An 18,856-nucleotide genomic window follows, 5' to 3' on the forward strand; every position below is an offset into this window, starting at 1 on the left:
TCCTTGTTGATACTCCAAAGCTGTCTGGATGTGCTCTTGGGCAACCAGCTCTAGGTGGCCCTGCTTGAGCAGGGGTTTGGACAAGACGACCTCCAGAGGCCCACCCAACCTCAGCCATTCTGCGATTCTGTGAATCTATACAATTAAGGCCATGCTGCAAATGACTAAAACTAAGAGAGTTTGTATTTAGCCTAAATGACACATAAAAGCAAACCATTGTAAAGTTTAATATCACAATACTAAGAAAACACCAAGCTCACTGGACCATATTGTGCAGCAGCTATCTAGTATAAATCCAAATCTCATTCTGCAATGTCTACAACTACTTCTGAATGCATCACTGCTTATATATGATATTGTTCCCTTTTTCCTATTGTATTTGTGCCTACACTGATCTCTACTTGCTCTCTTATGGCCTAGTCATTCAATATCTTCAGATTCCTCTACAACTTTTCCAAAGCTGCCTCCTTCATCTTTACTACTTAGAATAACTGAGCAAGCTTTGCCACCTCATGTCTTTTTATTGTTTCTCAAATAATTCATTAATTGGCGGAAGATCATAGATTTCTGCAAAACTACTGGTGACACACTCTGCAATGAACACTGTTTATTTCTGCTGACTATCTTCCTGTCTTTTGAGCAATTATTTATCAATGCAGTGACCTTCCTTTTATATTATGGCAACTTTAAGAATGCATTTAGTCCAAGTCTCCAGTGTGATATTTTTAAATAGTTTGCATTATGCTACAGAAATTCTACTTTTTTAGTTGTTGCTTTTAACAAGTTTCCTCATTTTGAAGTGGTTTCACTTTTTTTAATTAGGCAAAAGGGCAATGGACGCAATGACTTTTTTTTACTGCTTGAAGGGTTTAGGATCTAAGTCACTTAGGGTCAGTGCTGGAAAGCAGCTCTTCAACGCTTACATTTGAAGTGCATTCTGTGCATTGTTTAGAGCCAAGTTAAGATGTCCATTTCCTACTCTGGGCTCCCCAGTGCACAGCTCTGAAGAAGTTGTCACTGGCTGTCTAAAGGCTTCACACCCAGCTGTGGAATTTAACCTTATCTGTAGGTAGGAAAAGTCACCCCTTTCTGTGGGTCTCTTTAGTGTGGTCTGAGAGATAAAGGAGTCCTCAACTTCTGCACAGCAGGCCAGCAAGATAAGCTGACGGAGAGGCGGCAACAACACGTCCCACCCTGAATAAAGAAATCAAGCAAACAACTTTGCAAGTGGATAATTTTTAAAGAAAGCTGAAGGAAGGAGCCATTGCCCACCAGAGCGAGCAGAAGCTGAAGACTTTTACAGTACAGGGAACTAGACATGGGTCAAGGTAAGCAAAAATCACTTTGGTTAGTCCCAAGCATTTGCCAGTTGTCTGCCAGGAAAAACGACTGTCCCTGCTCCAAGACAGCCTTCATGAGGCTTGCTGAAGAAGTGAGCTTCTTACAGGGCAGGAGCCAAGAAAGTGCTCTAAAGGCTAAGGGAGTTCAAGTCGCATAGAGGACTGCACAAAAAGGGACAGCGAACAAAAGCTGGTACTGATACCTAAGAGGAGTTTGAGAGAAGCTAAGGCAGACGTGAGAATTTGGAATTAAAAGCAAGAGAGGTATCCTTACCATAGGGGATGGGGGGAGGGGGTGGGGGGAGGTAAGCCAGAGTACAAAACCGAAGCAGAGGGATGACTAAGTGTTTTAGCCACTTGAGCAGGGAGAGGGTCCAGGTTCCAAGTAACCTTGCAGAAAGTGACATTAAGATCCATGAAAAGTCATATGAAGGATAGAGAGCCAGACTGCATATGACTCACCAGTCTACAAGATAGCCAGAACAGCCATCTTCAGCACAGAGAAGAAAATATGTGAGGTTAGAGGTGGCTCTGTAAAGCTTAAACTGGTGCAGGGCTATGAACTAGGAGAGCCATATTAGGATTTGAAAGCCAGACCAGAATCATTCACTGAAAACAACGCATGGCAAAATTCATATGGGAGAAAAGAAATGAAGCACACAATCCAGTGGGACTCCCACAACAAAGACAGAAGGGACAACAGCAATGGGAGAAGGTATCAATGCAGAGGACAAGGCAAGTTAGACATAAGGAGAGAGCAGACCAATGAAAACTGCAAAGAGAAGTAATTATGGCTTTAGCACAGGACCAATGGCTTTAGATAGCAGGGGAATGCTCTGTGGATTTATTTTTTTTAGCTGGAACAAAGGGAGGAGCCTGGGTCAGCAACAGGACATAGGTGACAGGATGTGTCATATAAGGGCAGCAGTTACAATCCACAGGTTCAAGGATCTTAGTGATGAGTTGGGAGCTGCAGAGATAAGCAAGGTCAGGGTGATCCCAAGGTTGAGAAAAAACAGAGTGTTATCTGCTTCTCAGCAAGAAGTCTGAAAGGATTAAAACACCACCAAAACCAGAAGTGCAAGTGGCACTTCAGCCACTGAGCATGAAATTTGGTGCTTGAAATTGTGGCAAATTTTTTCTCTCTTCTGGTGTTGGACAGAAGCATGTATGATGTCTATAATGCACGTGCAGGAGATAGAAGAACTCCTCCTCCTGTCTCCTGCAGCTCTGGGTGTGAGATTGCCAACCTTGTGGTGCAAAGAAGGCACAACTGGTGTTTGATTTGCCGTGATCCAGCATAGTCCCAGGACTATACAGCCAGACTGCATTCAAACCAGCAGTGAAGTTCGCACCCGTTGCTCGTCTTTGGTGCATATCAGACATACATAGTGCAGTAACTGCTGGAAGAGCTTGCACCCACATTGCAAGTGGGGTGTAGTAGCTTGTCTCCTGTGTATAATTTCAACCGTGTATCCACATGGAAAGATGCTGCTTCGAGTGCCTTCAGTGCACTTGAGTACAGAGTAAGAATTCAAATGTAGTCGCAGTGCATGCTCAGTGCTAACCATAATAGCTGTATCATTTGAATGCTCAGGTCTGTTCCGTGTCCTTTCCTGGGCAGAAATGAGCTTTTGCATAATGATTTGGTTCACTTAATGATGCTACCAGTACAAGCAAAGGCAGCTCATTAGCCACTTGACGCAAGAACAACAAAGCTCAGAGTGACGGCCCTTACAGTTACTGAGCAGAAAGTCTCAAAGACAGTGGGACACTGTCTGAGTGGAGAAACATGATCAGCTCTTTGTGTGTCTCAGGATGTGGCCCAGGGCCAGACTGCAGGCAGCTCACAGCCCCAAACTCATTCTGTATCTTCTCACACTCCAGGTCTGAGCATCAAAAAATGTGATTTCAATATCACAATGAACAACAATAACCACCACACAGAAGAAATCACCACTGAAAGGCTTGTGGTGAGGCGGGGGCAGCCATTCACTATCACTCTGAGCTTCTCAGCTCCGATACACAGCTACCTGCAGCAGCTGAAGAAGACCTTCCTCATAGTACAGACAGGTAACATAATCACCAGAGCTCTGGTCCTCCACCCACCTGAATAACAGAGCTGGTGGCAAAAGCCATCTTCAGAGCTAGTCAGAGGTGCCCACATTTAGAAGTGAGGCCATTGAACTGTTTATCTAAGGCAGAGTAGAGTCTCCTGCTGCTGGGACTGCAGAGTCAAAACTCGATCTCTTCCCAGAAGAGACACTGCAGCACAATAACCAGTGCAGGTTCGCTACTCTACGATTTGAAAGTACTCATGGGATCTCTCCTCTCTCCTGGCTTTTGGTTTAGAAATGTTCAAACTTAGCTAGCCTGTTACAGATGTTTTTCTGTTACAGAGTGTTTTCTAGTAAGACCCCTGAGAAAAGCAGCAGGATTCAGCTCCAGCTTGTTTTACCATAATCTGAGCATTTGGCTGTGACTTTCATTACAAGACACCGAATCCAAGAAGCAGCAGGTCTGCACCATTCTGGCTGTTCCTGGTTTCTACAAGTCTATGAAATACACACCCCACCTTCAAACATGGAGGCCTGAGTGCAGTACTAACCTTAGGAATATTCACTAGGCATTAAGCTGCTAGAGGGTTAAGACTCTCTCACAAGAAAGGAGAGCTATGGCTCCACATATAGATAAGGTCCCTGCAGTCTGCATGGGGTGAGGATGCATGTCTAGAATAGACACAACCAGATCTCTTTGGCTGCAGGATCACATCCTTCCAAAGCAGATGGAACCCAGACTGAATTTCCCATCTCCAGCCTGGGAGACCAGAAGCAGTGGAGCGCAGCACTGGAAGAACAGGACCCGTACTTCTGGACCATCTCTGTGAACACACCTGCCAATGCTCCCATTGGCCAGTACACTCTGCTTTTACATGCCTCCAAGTCTAACTGTTTCCTGGGCAACTTCACCCTTCTCTTTAATCCCTGGTGCCAAGGTACGTGGTCAGAAACAGAAAGGCAGGCCAGGATCAGTCTCTTCACAAAGCCAGCTTTTCAGCTCTGGCACTCTGCCTCTGTGGAGGTTGAGGTTGACTCACCTAGTGCTCCCCGCCACTCCTGCCCTGCTCCTCACAGTGCCTTAGGAAGGAGGTAGGGGCTAATCAAAGGCGAAAGCTGCCTGCCTCAGGATTTCCATCCCGTTCCTGGAGTACTCCACTGCCACAGCCCTGTCCTCCTGCTAAGGGAAAAATGTTTGATAAAGTATTTCCTATAATAAAGATTTTAAGATGAGTCAAGATTATAATTAGTCTAATTAAGGCCACTGAATCTTTCTTCGGGATAGAGAAGTCAACAACCAGGACAGTAAAAGAGCTAGCTAGTGCAACAGTCTAGGTCTGGAGGAACTTTCTGAACAAGGAGACAGAGATGACAATGAAATTCTTCTTTCCTGTCTGATTCAGAATCTGTGGTATTTTTCCAGGGCAGAATGCCAGGGCCTGCCGAAGTCCCTGCGGTGCAGTGGAGTCTACTGATGTAAAGAGAGATGCAAGTGCATCTGAGACCAGGAATGCTTTCTTCCTGATGCTTTTTTCCCTCTAATCTAGATGATGAGGTGTTCTTGGCTAATGAGGCACAGCGGCAGGAGTACATTTTAAACCCAGAGGGTGTCATCTACTGGGGGACTGAAAATGCAGTCCTAGCACAACCCTGGGACTTCAGTCAGGTAAGCAAGAGGTCCAACATGTCTGTGCTCTCTTGCAGCCACCAGCAGAGGAAGCGTGCATATCTGCTGTATGCTACCCATTTCCATACTGTGGCTTTGATGAAAGAACTTGCTCTCTGCACTCACTGTCTTTGTCTAAGACTGTACAGGAGAACAGGGACCTGTGTATGAAGTCCCATAAGCCAGTATATGTCATCTTAGCTACCTTCTCATGCTGTTCTCTATGAAGAAATGCATTGATGTATATCTGGGTTTTGTGTGCCTTCATTTCATCAACAGATATAAAAGCATTTAACAGAGCTTAGTAATACTGTCTCTATTTTACAAGTAAAGTGAGGACAAGTAGATCTTCCAATTTGCCCAAAGCCATCTGACACAGCCAGTGATTAGAACAGAATTTTATTCCACTCTAGTGCCACCAGATCGCAAAAGTACCTCTGTGCCAACCTAAAGAGTGCTCCAGAAAAGCATCGATTTCCCTCAATCAGGAGATGCAGTATCATGCTAATGCATTTCCCACTTTGCTTCAATAAAGCTGTAGGTCTGCCTTTAATATGTTGTGCTCCCCTTCCAAATCTCTGCCTGGAGCTCTCCTCTACAGCCCACTTACATAAGACTATCAGCAGAAAGGCAGAAATAATCTGCACAGTTACAAACTCTTGCAGGGACTCCGCAGAACAAATGTTGAAGCTAAATATCCTGAAATGATGTGTTCTTGTTTCAGTTTGATGAGGATATTGTTGACATCTGCTTCACACTGCTGGATGTAGGTGAATGCCGTCAACGAGACAAGGATCACACCCAGCGCAAGAACCCTATTTACATCTGCCGCACAGTTGCTGCCATGGTAAGGAGAGCAGACAGCAGCCCTGACCCTAGCAGATAAGTCCCAAATGCAGAGCGAAAGCTAGCGTCTTCTCAATGCCAGTTTATGGCAACCCACTGACCAACAAGGAAGCCTGCCCAGGGCTGTTCCAAACAACACCTCCTGACCATTTCCAGCCCTTCCTGATATTCTTGCAGCAAAGTAGTGCTGCAGGAGTTTCTTAGCAGTGACAGTACTCTTACTGAATAAATCTCTGGGGGGACTGTTGCACCTATTCTGCTCACCCGTGACCTTCATGCTTTGCACAAAAAATCCCTGTTTCATCTGCCTTGGGAGTGGCTTCATCAAACAGGATGAGGTATACCTACCAGACAGAGGCAATTCCTTAATCCTTCTTTCTTTCTCTCTTTCTTCCATGCAGCTGAACTGCGATGAGTTTAGAGTAATCCTGACAGAATATGGGACTGGGCAATACTATAATGGGACACCCCCTTCCAAGTGGCTGGGAAGCAGCCCCATCCTCCGGCAGTGGGTTGCATCGCAATGCAAGCCTGTCCGCTACGGGCAGTGCTGGGTATTAGCTGCAGTCATGTGTTCAGGTACAGTGGTGGTTCAAAGACTTTTGTGTTGAGCAAAGCCTTATTTGGTCTGCAGAACTTCTAGCATATGCCTAAACACCTGGATTAACACTGATCCAAGTAACATAACCTTTGATCTTTAGGTGAGAGACAGGTCCTCAGAGATTCTTCAGCAACATTCAGCATCACTAGCTTTGAGATAAAAAGAGTATCAGTACACACCATTCACTGAACGCACTTAAAATAGTGTATTTCCAAGGGAGCAATGCCTCTTGCAAAGTCCACACAGCAGGCCTGGTGCCACTCCTAATAGGCCTAGCACCAAAAAAGGCTCTACATCTATCAGCAGAGGCACCCTTAGGGCAGGATGCACAACTGATCCACAGCTCTTTCTTCTGCACAGTTCTGAGATGCCTGGGAATTCCTACCAGGGTGGTCACAGGCTTTACATGGGCTCACAACACTAAGAGCAGCCTGAGTGTGGATGAGTATTATGACGAAGATGGGACACTGCTTACACAAGACAAGAGTGCCTGTATCTGGTAAGAAAACATGGCAGGACCCAAGCAAGAATTTGAGACAATACCTGGATCTAGGAAGTCATAGAGGGGGTAAAAGAAAGAGGTAAACAGCTGCAGAGAGGTGGACAGGAGACAGCTCAGCTGCGATCCTGTCTACATGACCCGCTCTTGAGAAATCGCCGCAACCCGAACTGAAGTGTGCCCTATAACTAGGGCCCACAAAGGAAGAATGATAACCCAGTCCAGCTGGAGAAAATCCACTTGTGTCAAAACCCCTGGTCTCTGCTCTCCTCAACATGCACTGAGCTCTTTCAAAGGAGCATTAATTGGCTGTGGTTTGGCTAAAACTTTACTGTACCTCAGGGCTCAGTCCTTTGGTATAAGCACATGATGCTGCCTCTTGCAGGACCTTCCACGTTTGGAATGAATGCTGGATGGCTCGATCGGACTTGCTACCAAAGTACAGTGGGTGGCAGGCACTGGATGCCACCTGCCAGGAAAAAAGCAAAGGTAAGATATCAAAGACGGGCTTGGGAAGGTGGGAGTGGGGGAGACTAGAAAGGGGGGGAAATAAAGCAGTTCAGTATTGCTCCTTTCTCCAACTTCCAATGGAAGGATGCAAAAGGACAGGGACTTACCCTGTTGACTTTAAGCACTAAATCATCATCAGTTTGGTTTGCGCAGTTTGTATAGTTCTAAGAGCTCTATCACAGCACTGGTCCCTAATGTCCTCCTAAACCAGATACTTCACCACTCCCAGTATAGGTCTGAACTAGGCATGGGTCTAGTCGGGAAAGCATATGGATCTTAACTGGGTCATATTTTCTCTTCAGGTCCATCCTTCTGTGGGCCAGCCCCTGTTAAAGCCATCAAAGAAGGGGACACAGAAGTTGATTACGATGTCTGCTACTTCTTTGCTGCCATGAACGCCAAATGCCAGGTCTGGATACAAAATGCAGATTACACCCTCAAGCCAGCTCTCGGTGGCACAAAGTACACTGGCAACAACATCAGCACCAAGAGTGTGGGCAGCGAACGCTGTGAAGATATCACACACAACTACAAGTATCCTGAAGGTACAGGGTAGGCAAGTGCCTGAGCACATTCCCTGTCAGTGTTACAAGTGAAGAGTAAAGGACTAGAGAGCAGAGCCTTACCAGAGGATTAGGGTCATCCACTTCTCACTACTTCCCCTTCCTGAATGGCACACAAACACCTTACTCGTACTGTCTACAGAATCAAAACACACATACCTCAAATTTCATCCTGCTTAATTATATTAACCAGCTGTCTAGAAGGCCAGGCCTTTCTTTACCCGGCACTTTCCTGCCTGTCTGGAAAACCTTCTTTCCTGATTTCTGTAACCTGTACACGCTGTACATTCACCTCCCATTACCCCTGTAATACATATAGATATATTTCAGGCTCCAGCTTTCTGAAAATGACTGTTGTGCTCCCAGAAACAGTCTAAATCTCTCCCTTAAAAAGTAGCTTCCCCTCCGGAACCTATTATTGAGTGCTGCTTCCCTGACCCAACCCTACTTATCTCAGCCTACGGCATACTGTCTCCTTCGCTGCAGTCCATCACAAGAGAACACAGTACTGTGCCCTAGCTACAGCTATAGTTAGAGGCAACTGCCTCTTTTACTCAGACATATGTTAGCACCAAGGTACTTTGAAAACTATGACAAATCTTCCCAGGCAGAATCTTTCAGGTACATCCAATGAACGGTCTGTTAGCTGAAATTCTTAAACTGCTCCAAACAGAAGCACAACAGGATATCTCTCTGCTCTTAGAGACAGTTATCTACAGTACTGCCAGGATAATTCAATGCCATCCTACTGTTCACACTAGTAAACAGGAAAGAATACTAAAATATGTGCTCCCTTTTTCACGACAGGTTCTCTTCAGGAGAAAGAAGTACTTGACAAAGCCTACAGAAATATAAATAAACTTGAGACAACCATCAGCGGCAGCAAAACACAGTTTAGCTCCATTCCTACTGCACTTGAAGAGCTAGTTAACCCTTTCATCGACCTCCAGTTGAAGAGTTCTCTGCTATTGGGACAAGATGTTCCACTTTCCATTGAAGTGTTTAACTACAGTGGTGGAGAAAAGGCTACTCACCTGGTAGTTGGGGCCCAGTCTCTACATTATAATGGTGTGCCCATTACCCAACTTTGGAAGGAAGAGTTTCATTTTATCCTCAAAAGCAATGAAGGTAAGGACTCTACTGGGTGCCTGGCTAGAAAAGTATATCTAGTTCTCTCACTTCAGCAAAAAATGACTTAGCCATGTTTGCAAACAGTTGGCTGAATAGTTGATTGTAGGTGACTGAAATAACACACTTTGGCAACATCACCCTAGTGATTTTGAATCTGCAAATCCAGTTTGGATCACTTAAGCTTTTAAATGCAGCTTTTAGTACAATGTTGGGCGCTACATACTCCTAGGTGCCATGCAGGCTAAGACGAGACTGTACTTATCATCTGCATTGTCATCTTTATTTCATCACTCTATTCCAGCTAACAACTGGCAGGTCTCTGTGCCTTACTCACAGTACAGGAAGGAGTTGGGAGAGAACAATCTGCTTAGGCTGACTGCCATTCTGAGACACGAAGACTCCTACGTGTACTTTGCACAGGAGGAGATCAGCATTCAAGACCCCCCTCTCACTATTGAGGTTAGATCAGTCTATTATTCTGTTATTGCAGTAGTGAGAAAACAGCTTTCATAATCATAAGCAGCAAAAAAATTCTGCTGGGTTGAGTGGCTCCCCTCACGCTGTTTTCTTTCAAAGCACTGAGACATCAGTTTGGGAAGGGTGAGTTGTGCCACACTGTTGTATACAGTACTCCCACTTCTACCTTGTCTATGCGTGAGCACAAGGAAATCCCCATGACTTCTAACTCACTCACCAGACTGGAAATCAGAGCCTGCAGTAGGAAATTACAGGTAAAGACTGTAGCTGAGAAGGAAGTAAGCTGGACTTTGCCTCTTCTGGCAACTGGCAGCTCAGGCTGAGACCTCTGGCACCAAAAAATCATTTATCTCCTTTTAATCATAAAAGAATCTCTTTCTAGTTTCAGCTCTTTTCCTTCTTTCTACAGTTTCCAGAAAAAATGGTACAATATCAGCCAAGCACAGCAAAGATCAGCATCTTGAACCCTCTCACCGAACCCTTGGAGAAGTGTGTAATAGTGGTTGCAGGGCGAGGGCTCATTTACAGACAAAGGAAGTTCAGGTAAGTGCAAACCGATTGATCTAAGAATGGTAAATGGAAAAAGAGACACAATGCGAGCTAGACAAACCCTTACACAGAAAAGGCTGTACTGAAAAATAAGTGGACAACAATGTGGCAGGAAGAGACTGCTACAGCATGAAAGCCTCAGGCATCCAGTCATTTATTTACAGATAATACAGAAGATTTTCACACTGAATAGGAGAAAAGCCAGATAATAGAACTTTCAACAAAGGTATAATACATAAGTTGAAGCCAGTATGACATTTGTGAAAGCTTCAACCCCAAAGGCCTAGACAGCAGAAGCAGAGGCCCCTGCTAACAAAAAGGGTAACAGGAGAAGTACCACTAGGCTTAGGCAAAAATACACATTAAATAAGACAACAGTTACAGGTCACTGAAATGAGCTATGGAATTTTGAAATTATTTGCTGTTAAGAAATCAATTGCTTTTGAGCTAGCCACTTGAACATCTGTAAGTGGAGTAGAACTACATTGTCTGTGACATATCTTTCCACCCGTTACCCACTGTCAGCAATGAAGACAGTCCCTGGGTACAATTTAACAGCATCTGCCCCTTCTCTACTGAAGAGCCAGGCAAACCTGACTTAACCAAGAGTCATCCAAAAAGGCACGCTCTCCTTCACATGAAAAAACCCTCACATTTCTCTCAAGAAGCTGCATTAGGACAAAGCAACCTTAGATGCCTCCATGGAGAGTTCAACCCTCCTGTCATGTCTCCCTCCCAGATTACTGTCAGATCACAATTCCATTGTGGTAGTTTAAATAACTGCTAGCCTTCTATTTCTTTTTTTTCTCCCCTTCCTTTTTTTGGCACCACACTGCTGTCTAGCAAATGCATCTCCTGTGCCCCAGTAACTAGAAATACAAAGAGGTGCACTTCCTGTATAATCCCTCTTGCCTTTCAGGTTGGGCTCTGTGCAACCTAAAAGCATTCAAGAGCTGCAAATCCCTTTGACCCCCACGCAAGCAGGACCCAGAAGACTCACTGCACGTCTTACCTGCCTTCAACTCCAGAACCTGAAGAGCTACAAAACTATCAACATTGCAGCTGCCTGATGCCCAATTTAGAACAGGTCCTGCTGTCCTCTTTACAGAGTGGTCATGATCTGTGCCCTGATCTTAGGCAAGCATAGATGTTAACAGTTTAATTAAAGTTATATTTAAAACCATGTCTGACTGATTATTTGTACAAGTCTCTCCCATCTGCCACTATGCCCACCCTCCAGTTTTATAAATTGAACCTTACTGTGACAAAGATAGGCTAAATACTAAAGCAAATGTTGCATTTGTCACCATGCATATGAGCTGAACCCACCACTTCGTCATTTTTCCCTACCTGTGGCAAAGAAAGATATCCTGGAACTTTAAAGTGATGATAGATGCAGCACTTCTCCAGTCATACACCCTTATCTCCCTACAGATCCTTGACATTGGTAAAGTAGTAAATATTTACTACTGCTTTCTGAGGAAACAGAAAAGAGAAAGATAGTTCACTCTTCTCTAAGGTTAGACAGGAAACAGCAGCAGTGCTCCATATTTTTTCATGATTCATCAGGCTGCTTGCAAAAGCAGCAAGACTCTTTCCTTCTGTATATGTGCTCTGCCACCTGAAAACAGATAAAGCCACTCATGCAAATCTAGCAATATTTTATTGTTCTTTGAACCCCATGGTAGCTGTAATGTCTGACAAATGGGGCACATTCACAGCATTAAGATGCAGCATGGCACCATCCCAGGAATCCAAGCAAAATGACACTTCCTGCAATGGCAAAGAGCAACTTCCTGGGTAAGTTTTACCAAGTGGCAGTAAAGTTCTCCTAAAATCATTGTTCTCATAATTCTCCCAGTAGCTAGAAAACAGCAAGATTCACTGGAAAAGCATATGCCAGAGCCAGTGACAGCAACACATGTAGACATAGAAGAGCTAAAGTTGACCCTGTGTGAAGTTCTTGATTTTATTCATGTTGTGATCTACTGCACCAGTTAGAAACTGCACCCAGCCTTCCTCTGATGGTGGACATACATGGCTCGTCCTGCAAAAGTGGAGGAAAATTTATTAGGAAAGCCTCCTGGGTGCCTTATTCCTATGCATCTAGACAGCACGTGGGTATTGTGAAGTGCTGAATTACCACAGCATTAAAATAGGACTGCTATAGCCCCAGAGTGCTTTGAGCAAGGAAGAACCCATATGCATGTCTCTAGTCCCAAACCTTAACACATATGTGTGTGTCTTCAGTGAGAACCACTTTCATCCCTATCCTCCTTTTCTTACTCCCATCCCTTCGTGACTGGATAACATCATAATTATTAAAAAAATGCCAGCATTTACTGTCTAAAAATTAGTCATCTTTGACAAGAGGCAGAAAGATATCAACCTTCATAGCAGGAAACACATGCTTATAAAACTGTAACTCATACTCACTTTGTAATCTCTAAGACTTTCTTTAATACCGAGGCCAACTTAGCAGCCTAGAAGGAAACAAAAGGGAAATAGGGTGAGCCAAACATGGGAAAAAAGAGGCTGAGCAGTACTGGAAAAAAAAGGACGTGCAGGAATGCCCGACACAACCAAGAAGGAGTAGAACTGCCACAGATCCTGATGCAGAAGGAAGCTATCTATCACTGCCATGCTGGGAGTGTCTCTCCACCTAATGCTGGCTGGGACAAGTGAAAATAAAACCACGCTGTTTTTTAAAGCATACGTTAAAATGCTTTTTTCTTTAAAAAGATAAGCCTCTTAGAAATTGTTAACTGATATTAAGGCATGAAGTTACAAGTAACTGACTGTAATGCAATTTGATATTAGGCAATACTTTCTTTTTTATCGCAAAAAATCAAGCCACTAGACAAAGGCGTGAAACGAGAATTAAGAATAAAAACTCTCAGATATGAGAAGACATGTACTTAATTTATGATGCAAGGGACCCCTGGAAATCATCTGGTACAACCTCCTGCTCAAAGCAAGGCTTACCTCAAAGTTCAGTCAGGTTGCTCAGAGCCTTGCCCAGCCAAGTTTTCAATACTGTCAAAGATGGAGATTCTACTGCTTCTCTGAGCACGTTGTTCCAGTGCTTAACAACGCTCACTGTGAGAATTTTTAATTTGTACTTTTAATTTAGATAACTTTATTTGAGCAAGTTGACATTACCCAAGAAACAAAAGCAGACACACAGTACATCGGCAGCCTCAGACCTCACTTTCCTTAGGTGCTGTCATTGGATGTCTCTATAGATTATAGTTCAGAGCCAAAGCTTAAATGGCCCTGCTCTTCCCTGAAGAGGTAAAGATGAGGAATGCATTTTCACTCGAAGGAAGCTAAGCTAAGAATCAAAGGCAACTCTTCATTCCTAAGAACTCTTTACCGAGACAGTCACTAACACCCACCTCTCCCTAACAGTTCCATAATCCCTCCAATGCGATTTCTTCCCTCTACATACAAGAGTGTAGACCTGCATGCAGGCTGCAGATACTTACATTGAGTCGCACAGCCAGCTGGTTCATAGGCGGATACATGCTCAGTGCCAGCTCATCAACACTAGAATAAAAGAGAGGGGAGCAATGGAAGAAAAGTCCTGACAGCATAACTCATGGATCCTGGTCAAAGCCTACACTCATCCTGAATGTTAAGTCAGGAACAGCAGCACATGACAAGGAGACAACGTCAGTCATACCCATGGGATGCTTCTCACTGGCTTCTCAGACATCTGTAACTCTCACCTTAGAGTGAGACATGGCCTCAGCTCCACTCCAAGCTGCAACACATGTTCCTCTCCTAACCTGCACAATTCTCAACAGCCTATGCAATAACAGTCTTCCCCACCACACTTGCTTCCAGCACCTGCTCACAGCTTCAGCATCATAAAGGTTTTCCTACTCCATTCGCTAGCCCTCAAGACAGACAGACTGCTCTGGAGCAAAAAGTGGCATGGGGAGAGACCTGCTTACCTTGGACTGATCTCATTAGCAATGTCTGCAAGATCATCCAGCTGAGCGATCTGCTCTGGAGAATCAGCTTTGCCATAAGCCTTCACTACACCCAAGACCTTCTTCAGGCAAGCTTTAGAAGCCTTCATTAATCCCATGCAGGAGCTAAGCAGCTTCCGGTCAGCCTCTGACCAATATGTATCTCTGTTGCCCCGAAAGCCCAGTTCTTCATCTTCCATGATGTCACTGTAGGGGTCTTGTCCTTCTACCAGAGCCTGAGAACACAGATGCATGGAAAACCCAGAGCCTAACATCAATTCCAGCAACACCCAGGAGGCAAGGGAAAACATAATCTAGAAATCATAAAATAATTTATGGAGGAATCTCTTTCCAACCAGCACCTCAGTTGCCAGATTCTGTTAACCCTAGCAGGACTGGATTAAGAAAAACGAATCCCCCATTCCAAGTCAACAGAGCAAACAGCAAGAACCTGGCAAACAGTGCCATTCTTAACATCAACATAAACTGCCCCACTGCCACCTTGCTCCTCTCCCCCGCTATTTCGGAGATGTCTTATGGAAACCTATAAAGCAAACCAGGCTTGAGCTTAAAAACTCATTAAAAATCCAGGCAAAACACAATAAGCTAGCTCATATCAGAACAAATTTAAATCAAAGCCTGTATATAAAACAATCCCTGCGCTCCATCACTGAACCATTGCTGCAGTCCATCACTGCAGGTTCCTCAACGGCTTAGGGGCTTCCTTACACGTTCCATCTCCTCCAGAGCATCCTTGACCACACCGAGACATGCAGCCAGAGCTGATGCAACCGCTGCCTGGTTATCTGCAAAAGTAAAAGGATGAAAAATGAGTAACTGCACTGATTCAAATCAGCTTGCAACAATGTTCATGTAGGTTTGCAATCATTAGATCTTGAGATTATAGGATCAAACTTTTTGCAAGGCTCAGATCTGCATGGTTGCCATGCAAAGAATCTGGCCTGACTTCCAAGCTTATAAATTTCAAACACAGTCAGGTTTTGCAGAATGAGTGAGCCTTCATTGCACTAGCTAGAATGCCCCTTGCAAGGGCTATTGATATTCCAAGACAGCGTGTCCCAGTTTTGTTGTTCTGCACATACAATACTCACCTCGTGGCAGGTTGGACACTTGCTCGCATGCCTCCCACACACCACCAGTTGATATAAGCTGTTCCTGAGACAAGCTGAAACAAAACAAAGCCTCCCAAAGTTAGACTCAGTAACACCACTCTGCTAGACTATGTTTTTATTTTCTGCACCAAAGATGATGCACACTAGTAGAAGCTCTGCTGGAAAGATGTCACCAACAAGCTTGTCAGTAGTACCTCATGTCTGTGTAAAGCAAGAAGTGCTGGCTCCTACTAAGTTTAATTATCTGTTGGAACAAGAAGCAGGAGCCTCTTACAAAGGCCTCTCAAGGTGCTTAGGCCTATTGTTTATCTTTCAGAATCTATGCAAATCAGAAGTCTGTGTCAGAGATTCCTGACCTCTGCATAATCCATAAGGAGAGAAAGCGGTCCATAGTGGTCCAATAACTAGCTTTATGAAGTCGCATAATCTTTGCATATGACAGTTCACTCCAAGGGCAAAAAGTGCCAAACAATGCAAACGCTATCCAGCACCTTCATGGGAATCCTGCTCCCAGCATCTCTCCTTGCCACAGACAGGATGAAAATCTATTCTCCATGTAGGCAAATGTACCCAACTCGGTCACTAGGGCAAAAGGGTACTGTCAGGGCCTTCAGTGTATTCCACCCTCCTACTTTAGTTGGCTCAGTTGAAGTTTAGCTGGCTAAGTACAAGATCAGCTCCTTTGATGACAGGAGGTATTGTGAAGAAAGCTAGAAATGAGGGCCAGCCCTTCTTTACCCTAGGAGATGGTTTTACCTTGATGTTCTTTCACTGGGCCCTGTTTGTGCTAGGGCTGCACAAACTGTCTGCACCCAGTCTCGTACCCCCTTGATTCTGACCTGGATCCTGACGCACAGATTTCATGTTCCTGCCTTGACCTCAGACCCAGCTCATTGTAATGGAGGTGCTGGGCAAACACTGGATGGTGTCTGATGCTGGTTACTCTCTCTGGACCTCACCCTGACTTGCTGGCCTAACTTTCCAGCTTGACCTCATTGCAATGGGCTTATCTGATGATCTGGACTCTCAGCTGAACCTCACTACCCCCACCAGCACTGCTCTGCTAACTCAGATACTGGGGGACAGAGCCTTTGCTGATGTGGCCACTGCTTCTTCCTGCCTCATAACAACAGTCTGCTTCTGCCTTCCCTTAGGAAGCAGTCTGCACTTGCTGCTTCCTAACAAGTCTACTTGTAACTTTTTCTTCCTTTTTTTTTCTAGAAAATTACTACCTCTCCAATGGAGCACTGAGAATTGTTTCTGTGAGTTGGATCATTCCTTCCACTACTTCAGTGGTAGCATCTCGTACCATCTTCCGAAGAGTAGTACCTGGTTGAGATTAAGAGCAAGAAAGTTGTCATAAAGTCAGCACTGACAGAAAACAACTGCCGAAGATGAACACATAGACGGCTCTGCTTGTATCGATACGCTATATATAAGAAGTTACAGGTATTTTGAAGGAAGCAACATGTTTCCCAGTTCCAAAAGGACTTTGGACAAGGACTTCAACACTTTATAAATATGAATGCTCAATCAACCATACAACTTCCTACATTATCACTCTTTCACAGATAGAAATCTGCAGGAGTAGACAGACAAGTGTTTCACTCATAAACATGTTGCAGGTCTACAGAACAGCTGATAATGGGACTGCCTGCTCATGATAACTTGCTTTCCTGCAGATGCCAGATCTCACTAGACTCTGAAATATTTGGTTTCTTTATATAGTGGTGAAAGAACCACCACCCCATATAGTGGTGACTGGCCTGCTGTCACTATCTCACCTTGGCCCTTGGGGAGCCAGTAGTACACTGTAGCAACTGCAAGAATAGCATTCTGGACATCTTCACTCAGCTTCTGGCAATCCTGCAAATGGACAGGCAAAAGGATTAACTGTGAGCAGTGCAATGCTGCACTGCATTTAGAAAGTCTCCCAAGCAATCACTTATATTCAGGTTGTTTTGAAAAAAGGGAAGTGTAGTAACAGTCGTCTTGCTTGAGAAACAAATACAGCACAACAAGAAGATACAGTAATCAAGCTGTATGCATCATAAGCCGCCCCATGATTTGGTAGCAAAACATGTACTGGTGTGGTGTTCATGCATCAGAAAGGATGAAGTAGCTTAGATCATTATTTTAAACTGGAGATCTTTTTTTTTTCTCCTCCAAACACAGGTGTGATAAAAAATCAACAATCTGTCAATTAACAGCAGCAATATTAAATATTGTGCATTCTTTGTTAGATGTAAGGTCTGTATTGTCCAATATCCTGTCTCAATCAGTAACCGGCTGTAGGTGTTAAAGACAAGACTGTAAGAATACCTCTATTTGGTTATGTCTCCCTAACTTAGAGAAATTAGCTCTCCAGACAATTCTTGAATTGGATTAATACACTCTATAATGCACAGCCCATACTGACATCCCTTGCTTGCACTGAACCGAATTACTTTGTTTTATTCAAGTGAATGAAAAGATACTTGAAACTTGTCACACACACTGCAATTTCACAGTCTGTGGGGGCTTTCACTCACCTCTGCAGAAATTAGTGGAGGCCTTGAGAATGCCAGACTCAGCTTTGTAGCTTCCTGTGACGTTACTTTGAATGTCTGATCTAGAAAGGATTCAATGGGAGCAAAACTATAGAAAGCAACTTGGGTAGAAGGTAAACAGAGCAGCTAGATGGGCAACACCTCTGATGCTGCTTTGCTATACTGATTGACTACCACTCCTTCCTTCCAAGACATAAACTAAACCTCGATACAGAAAAAGAAAAATTCCATGGTGTATTTGTGCCATGCATGTTGCATGTGTCCTAAGCCCGCTTTTTTCCCAGTTTTTCTACTTAGCTAGTAACGACATTCACAACCACATTTTGCTTCCCGGTCCGTGCCACCTTCACCAGGACGTGCTGCGGGGCTTTAGCAGAGACTAAAGGCTTTAAAAATCTAGTTGCGACAACAGTTCGGCACCGGCCGCTGCTCCGCCAGGGGTGGAGCAGGTGGAGGGGAAGGGCAAAAGCCGGAGACCTGCCGGGGGTCTCGCTCGCTCGTCAGAGCCCAGCCGGGCACCGGCTCCCGCCCAGGCCCCGGCCCCAGGCGTCCAGACCCGGCCCGGCCCCCTCAGAGCCCGCCCGCTCCCCCCGCCCCGTACCTAGCGCGTCCCAGAAGCGCGGCAGCTCGAACGGCTCGCGGCCCTCGCCCGGTTCGCCCTCTGTAACGGCAGAGAGAGGCCTCAGCCAGCGGAGAGCCGGCGCGGCGCGGCGCGGCCCCCGCCCGGCCCCGGCGCCCACCTCGGACCCGTGCCAGCACCGCTCGCAGCGCGCCGCGCAGGTCCCGCAGCGGCTCCCGCCCCTCCATGGCGGCGGGACCTGACGCCGGCGCCTCCCGCTCCGTCACGGCCGCCCATCCGCGCGCCCCACGTCACTTCCGCTAACGGCAGACAGGAGGCGGCCCCGCCTCTACCGCCGCGCCCGCCCTCTCCCTGCCCCGCCCCGACAAACCGCACCCG

General features: G+C 45.3%; 2 protein-coding genes and 1 long non-coding RNA gene across 3 annotated transcripts in view; 1 reads left to right on the top strand and 2 right to left on the bottom strand.

Annotated features, from left to right (window-relative positions):
* The window catches only part of LOC142064355 (uncharacterized), a 138,227-nt gene extending 130,827 nt beyond the window's left edge, over positions 1–7,400 (bottom strand). Inside the window, exon 1 of the long non-coding RNA XR_012663063.1 lies at positions 7,347–7,400. This is a non-coding gene — a long non-coding RNA (uncharacterized LOC142064355). The remainder of the gene's footprint in view (positions 1–7,346) is intronic.
* Positions 1,104–11,422, top strand: LOC142064352 (protein 4.2-like). The gene is made up of 13 exons (XM_075109223.1): positions 1,104–1,328; positions 3,228–3,413; positions 4,105–4,335; positions 4,945–5,063; positions 5,788–5,910; positions 6,311–6,488; positions 6,871–7,009; positions 7,395–7,498; positions 7,822–8,064; positions 8,890–9,210; positions 9,515–9,672; positions 10,100–10,233; positions 11,159–11,422. Exons 1-13 carry the CDS (start codon positions 1,319–1,321, stop codon positions 11,307–11,309), a joined length of 2,097 nt encoding a protein of 698 aa, XP_074965324.1. The 5' UTR covers positions 1,104–1,318; the 3' UTR covers positions 11,310–11,422.
* CCNDBP1 (cyclin D1 binding protein 1) lies at positions 10,363–18,788 on the bottom strand. The gene is made up of 11 exons (XM_075109225.1): positions 18,639–18,788; positions 18,500–18,559; positions 17,881–17,960; positions 17,134–17,215; positions 16,582–16,678; positions 15,329–15,402; positions 14,946–15,022; positions 14,199–14,452; positions 13,728–13,788; positions 12,676–12,722; positions 10,363–12,286 (listed from the first exon to the last, which is right to left on the bottom strand). Exons 1-11 carry the CDS (start codon positions 18,703–18,705, stop codon positions 12,178–12,180), a joined length of 1,008 nt encoding a protein of 335 aa, XP_074965326.1. The 5' UTR covers positions 18,706–18,788; the 3' UTR covers positions 10,363–12,177.
* Between the last annotated feature and the right edge of the window lie 68 nt (positions 18,789–18,856).

The sequence above is a fragment of the Phalacrocorax aristotelis genome, chromosome 13 (assembly GCF_949628215.1).
Source record: "Phalacrocorax aristotelis chromosome 13, bGulAri2.1, whole genome shotgun sequence".
Classification (NCBI taxonomy): domain Eukaryota; kingdom Metazoa; phylum Chordata; class Aves; order Suliformes; family Phalacrocoracidae; genus Phalacrocorax; species Phalacrocorax aristotelis.

Excerpts from the sequence above, each read along its gene's own strand:
- CCNDBP1 (XM_075109225.1), bottom strand. The coding sequence starts at position 18,705 with ATGGAGGGGCGGGAGCCGCTGCGGGACCTGCGCGGCGCGCTGCGAGCG. Across the intron at positions 15,403-16,581 it reads CTCAGTGCTCCATTGGAGAG|CTTGTCTCAGGAACAGCTTA; the intron begins GTAGTAATTTTC and ends GTTTTGTTTCAG. Across the intron at positions 13,789-14,198 it reads GCTAATGAGATCAGTCCAAG|TGTTGATGAGCTGGCACTGA; the intron begins GTAAGCAGGTCT and ends CTTTTATTCTAG.
- LOC142064352 (XM_075109223.1), top strand. Across the intron at positions 5,911-6,310 it reads GCCGCACAGTTGCTGCCATG|CTGAACTGCGATGAGTTTAG; the intron begins GTAAGGAGAGCA and ends TCTTCCATGCAG. Across the intron at positions 6,489-6,870 it reads AGCTGCAGTCATGTGTTCAG|TTCTGAGATGCCTGGGAATT; the intron begins GTACAGTGGTGG and ends TCTTCTGCACAG.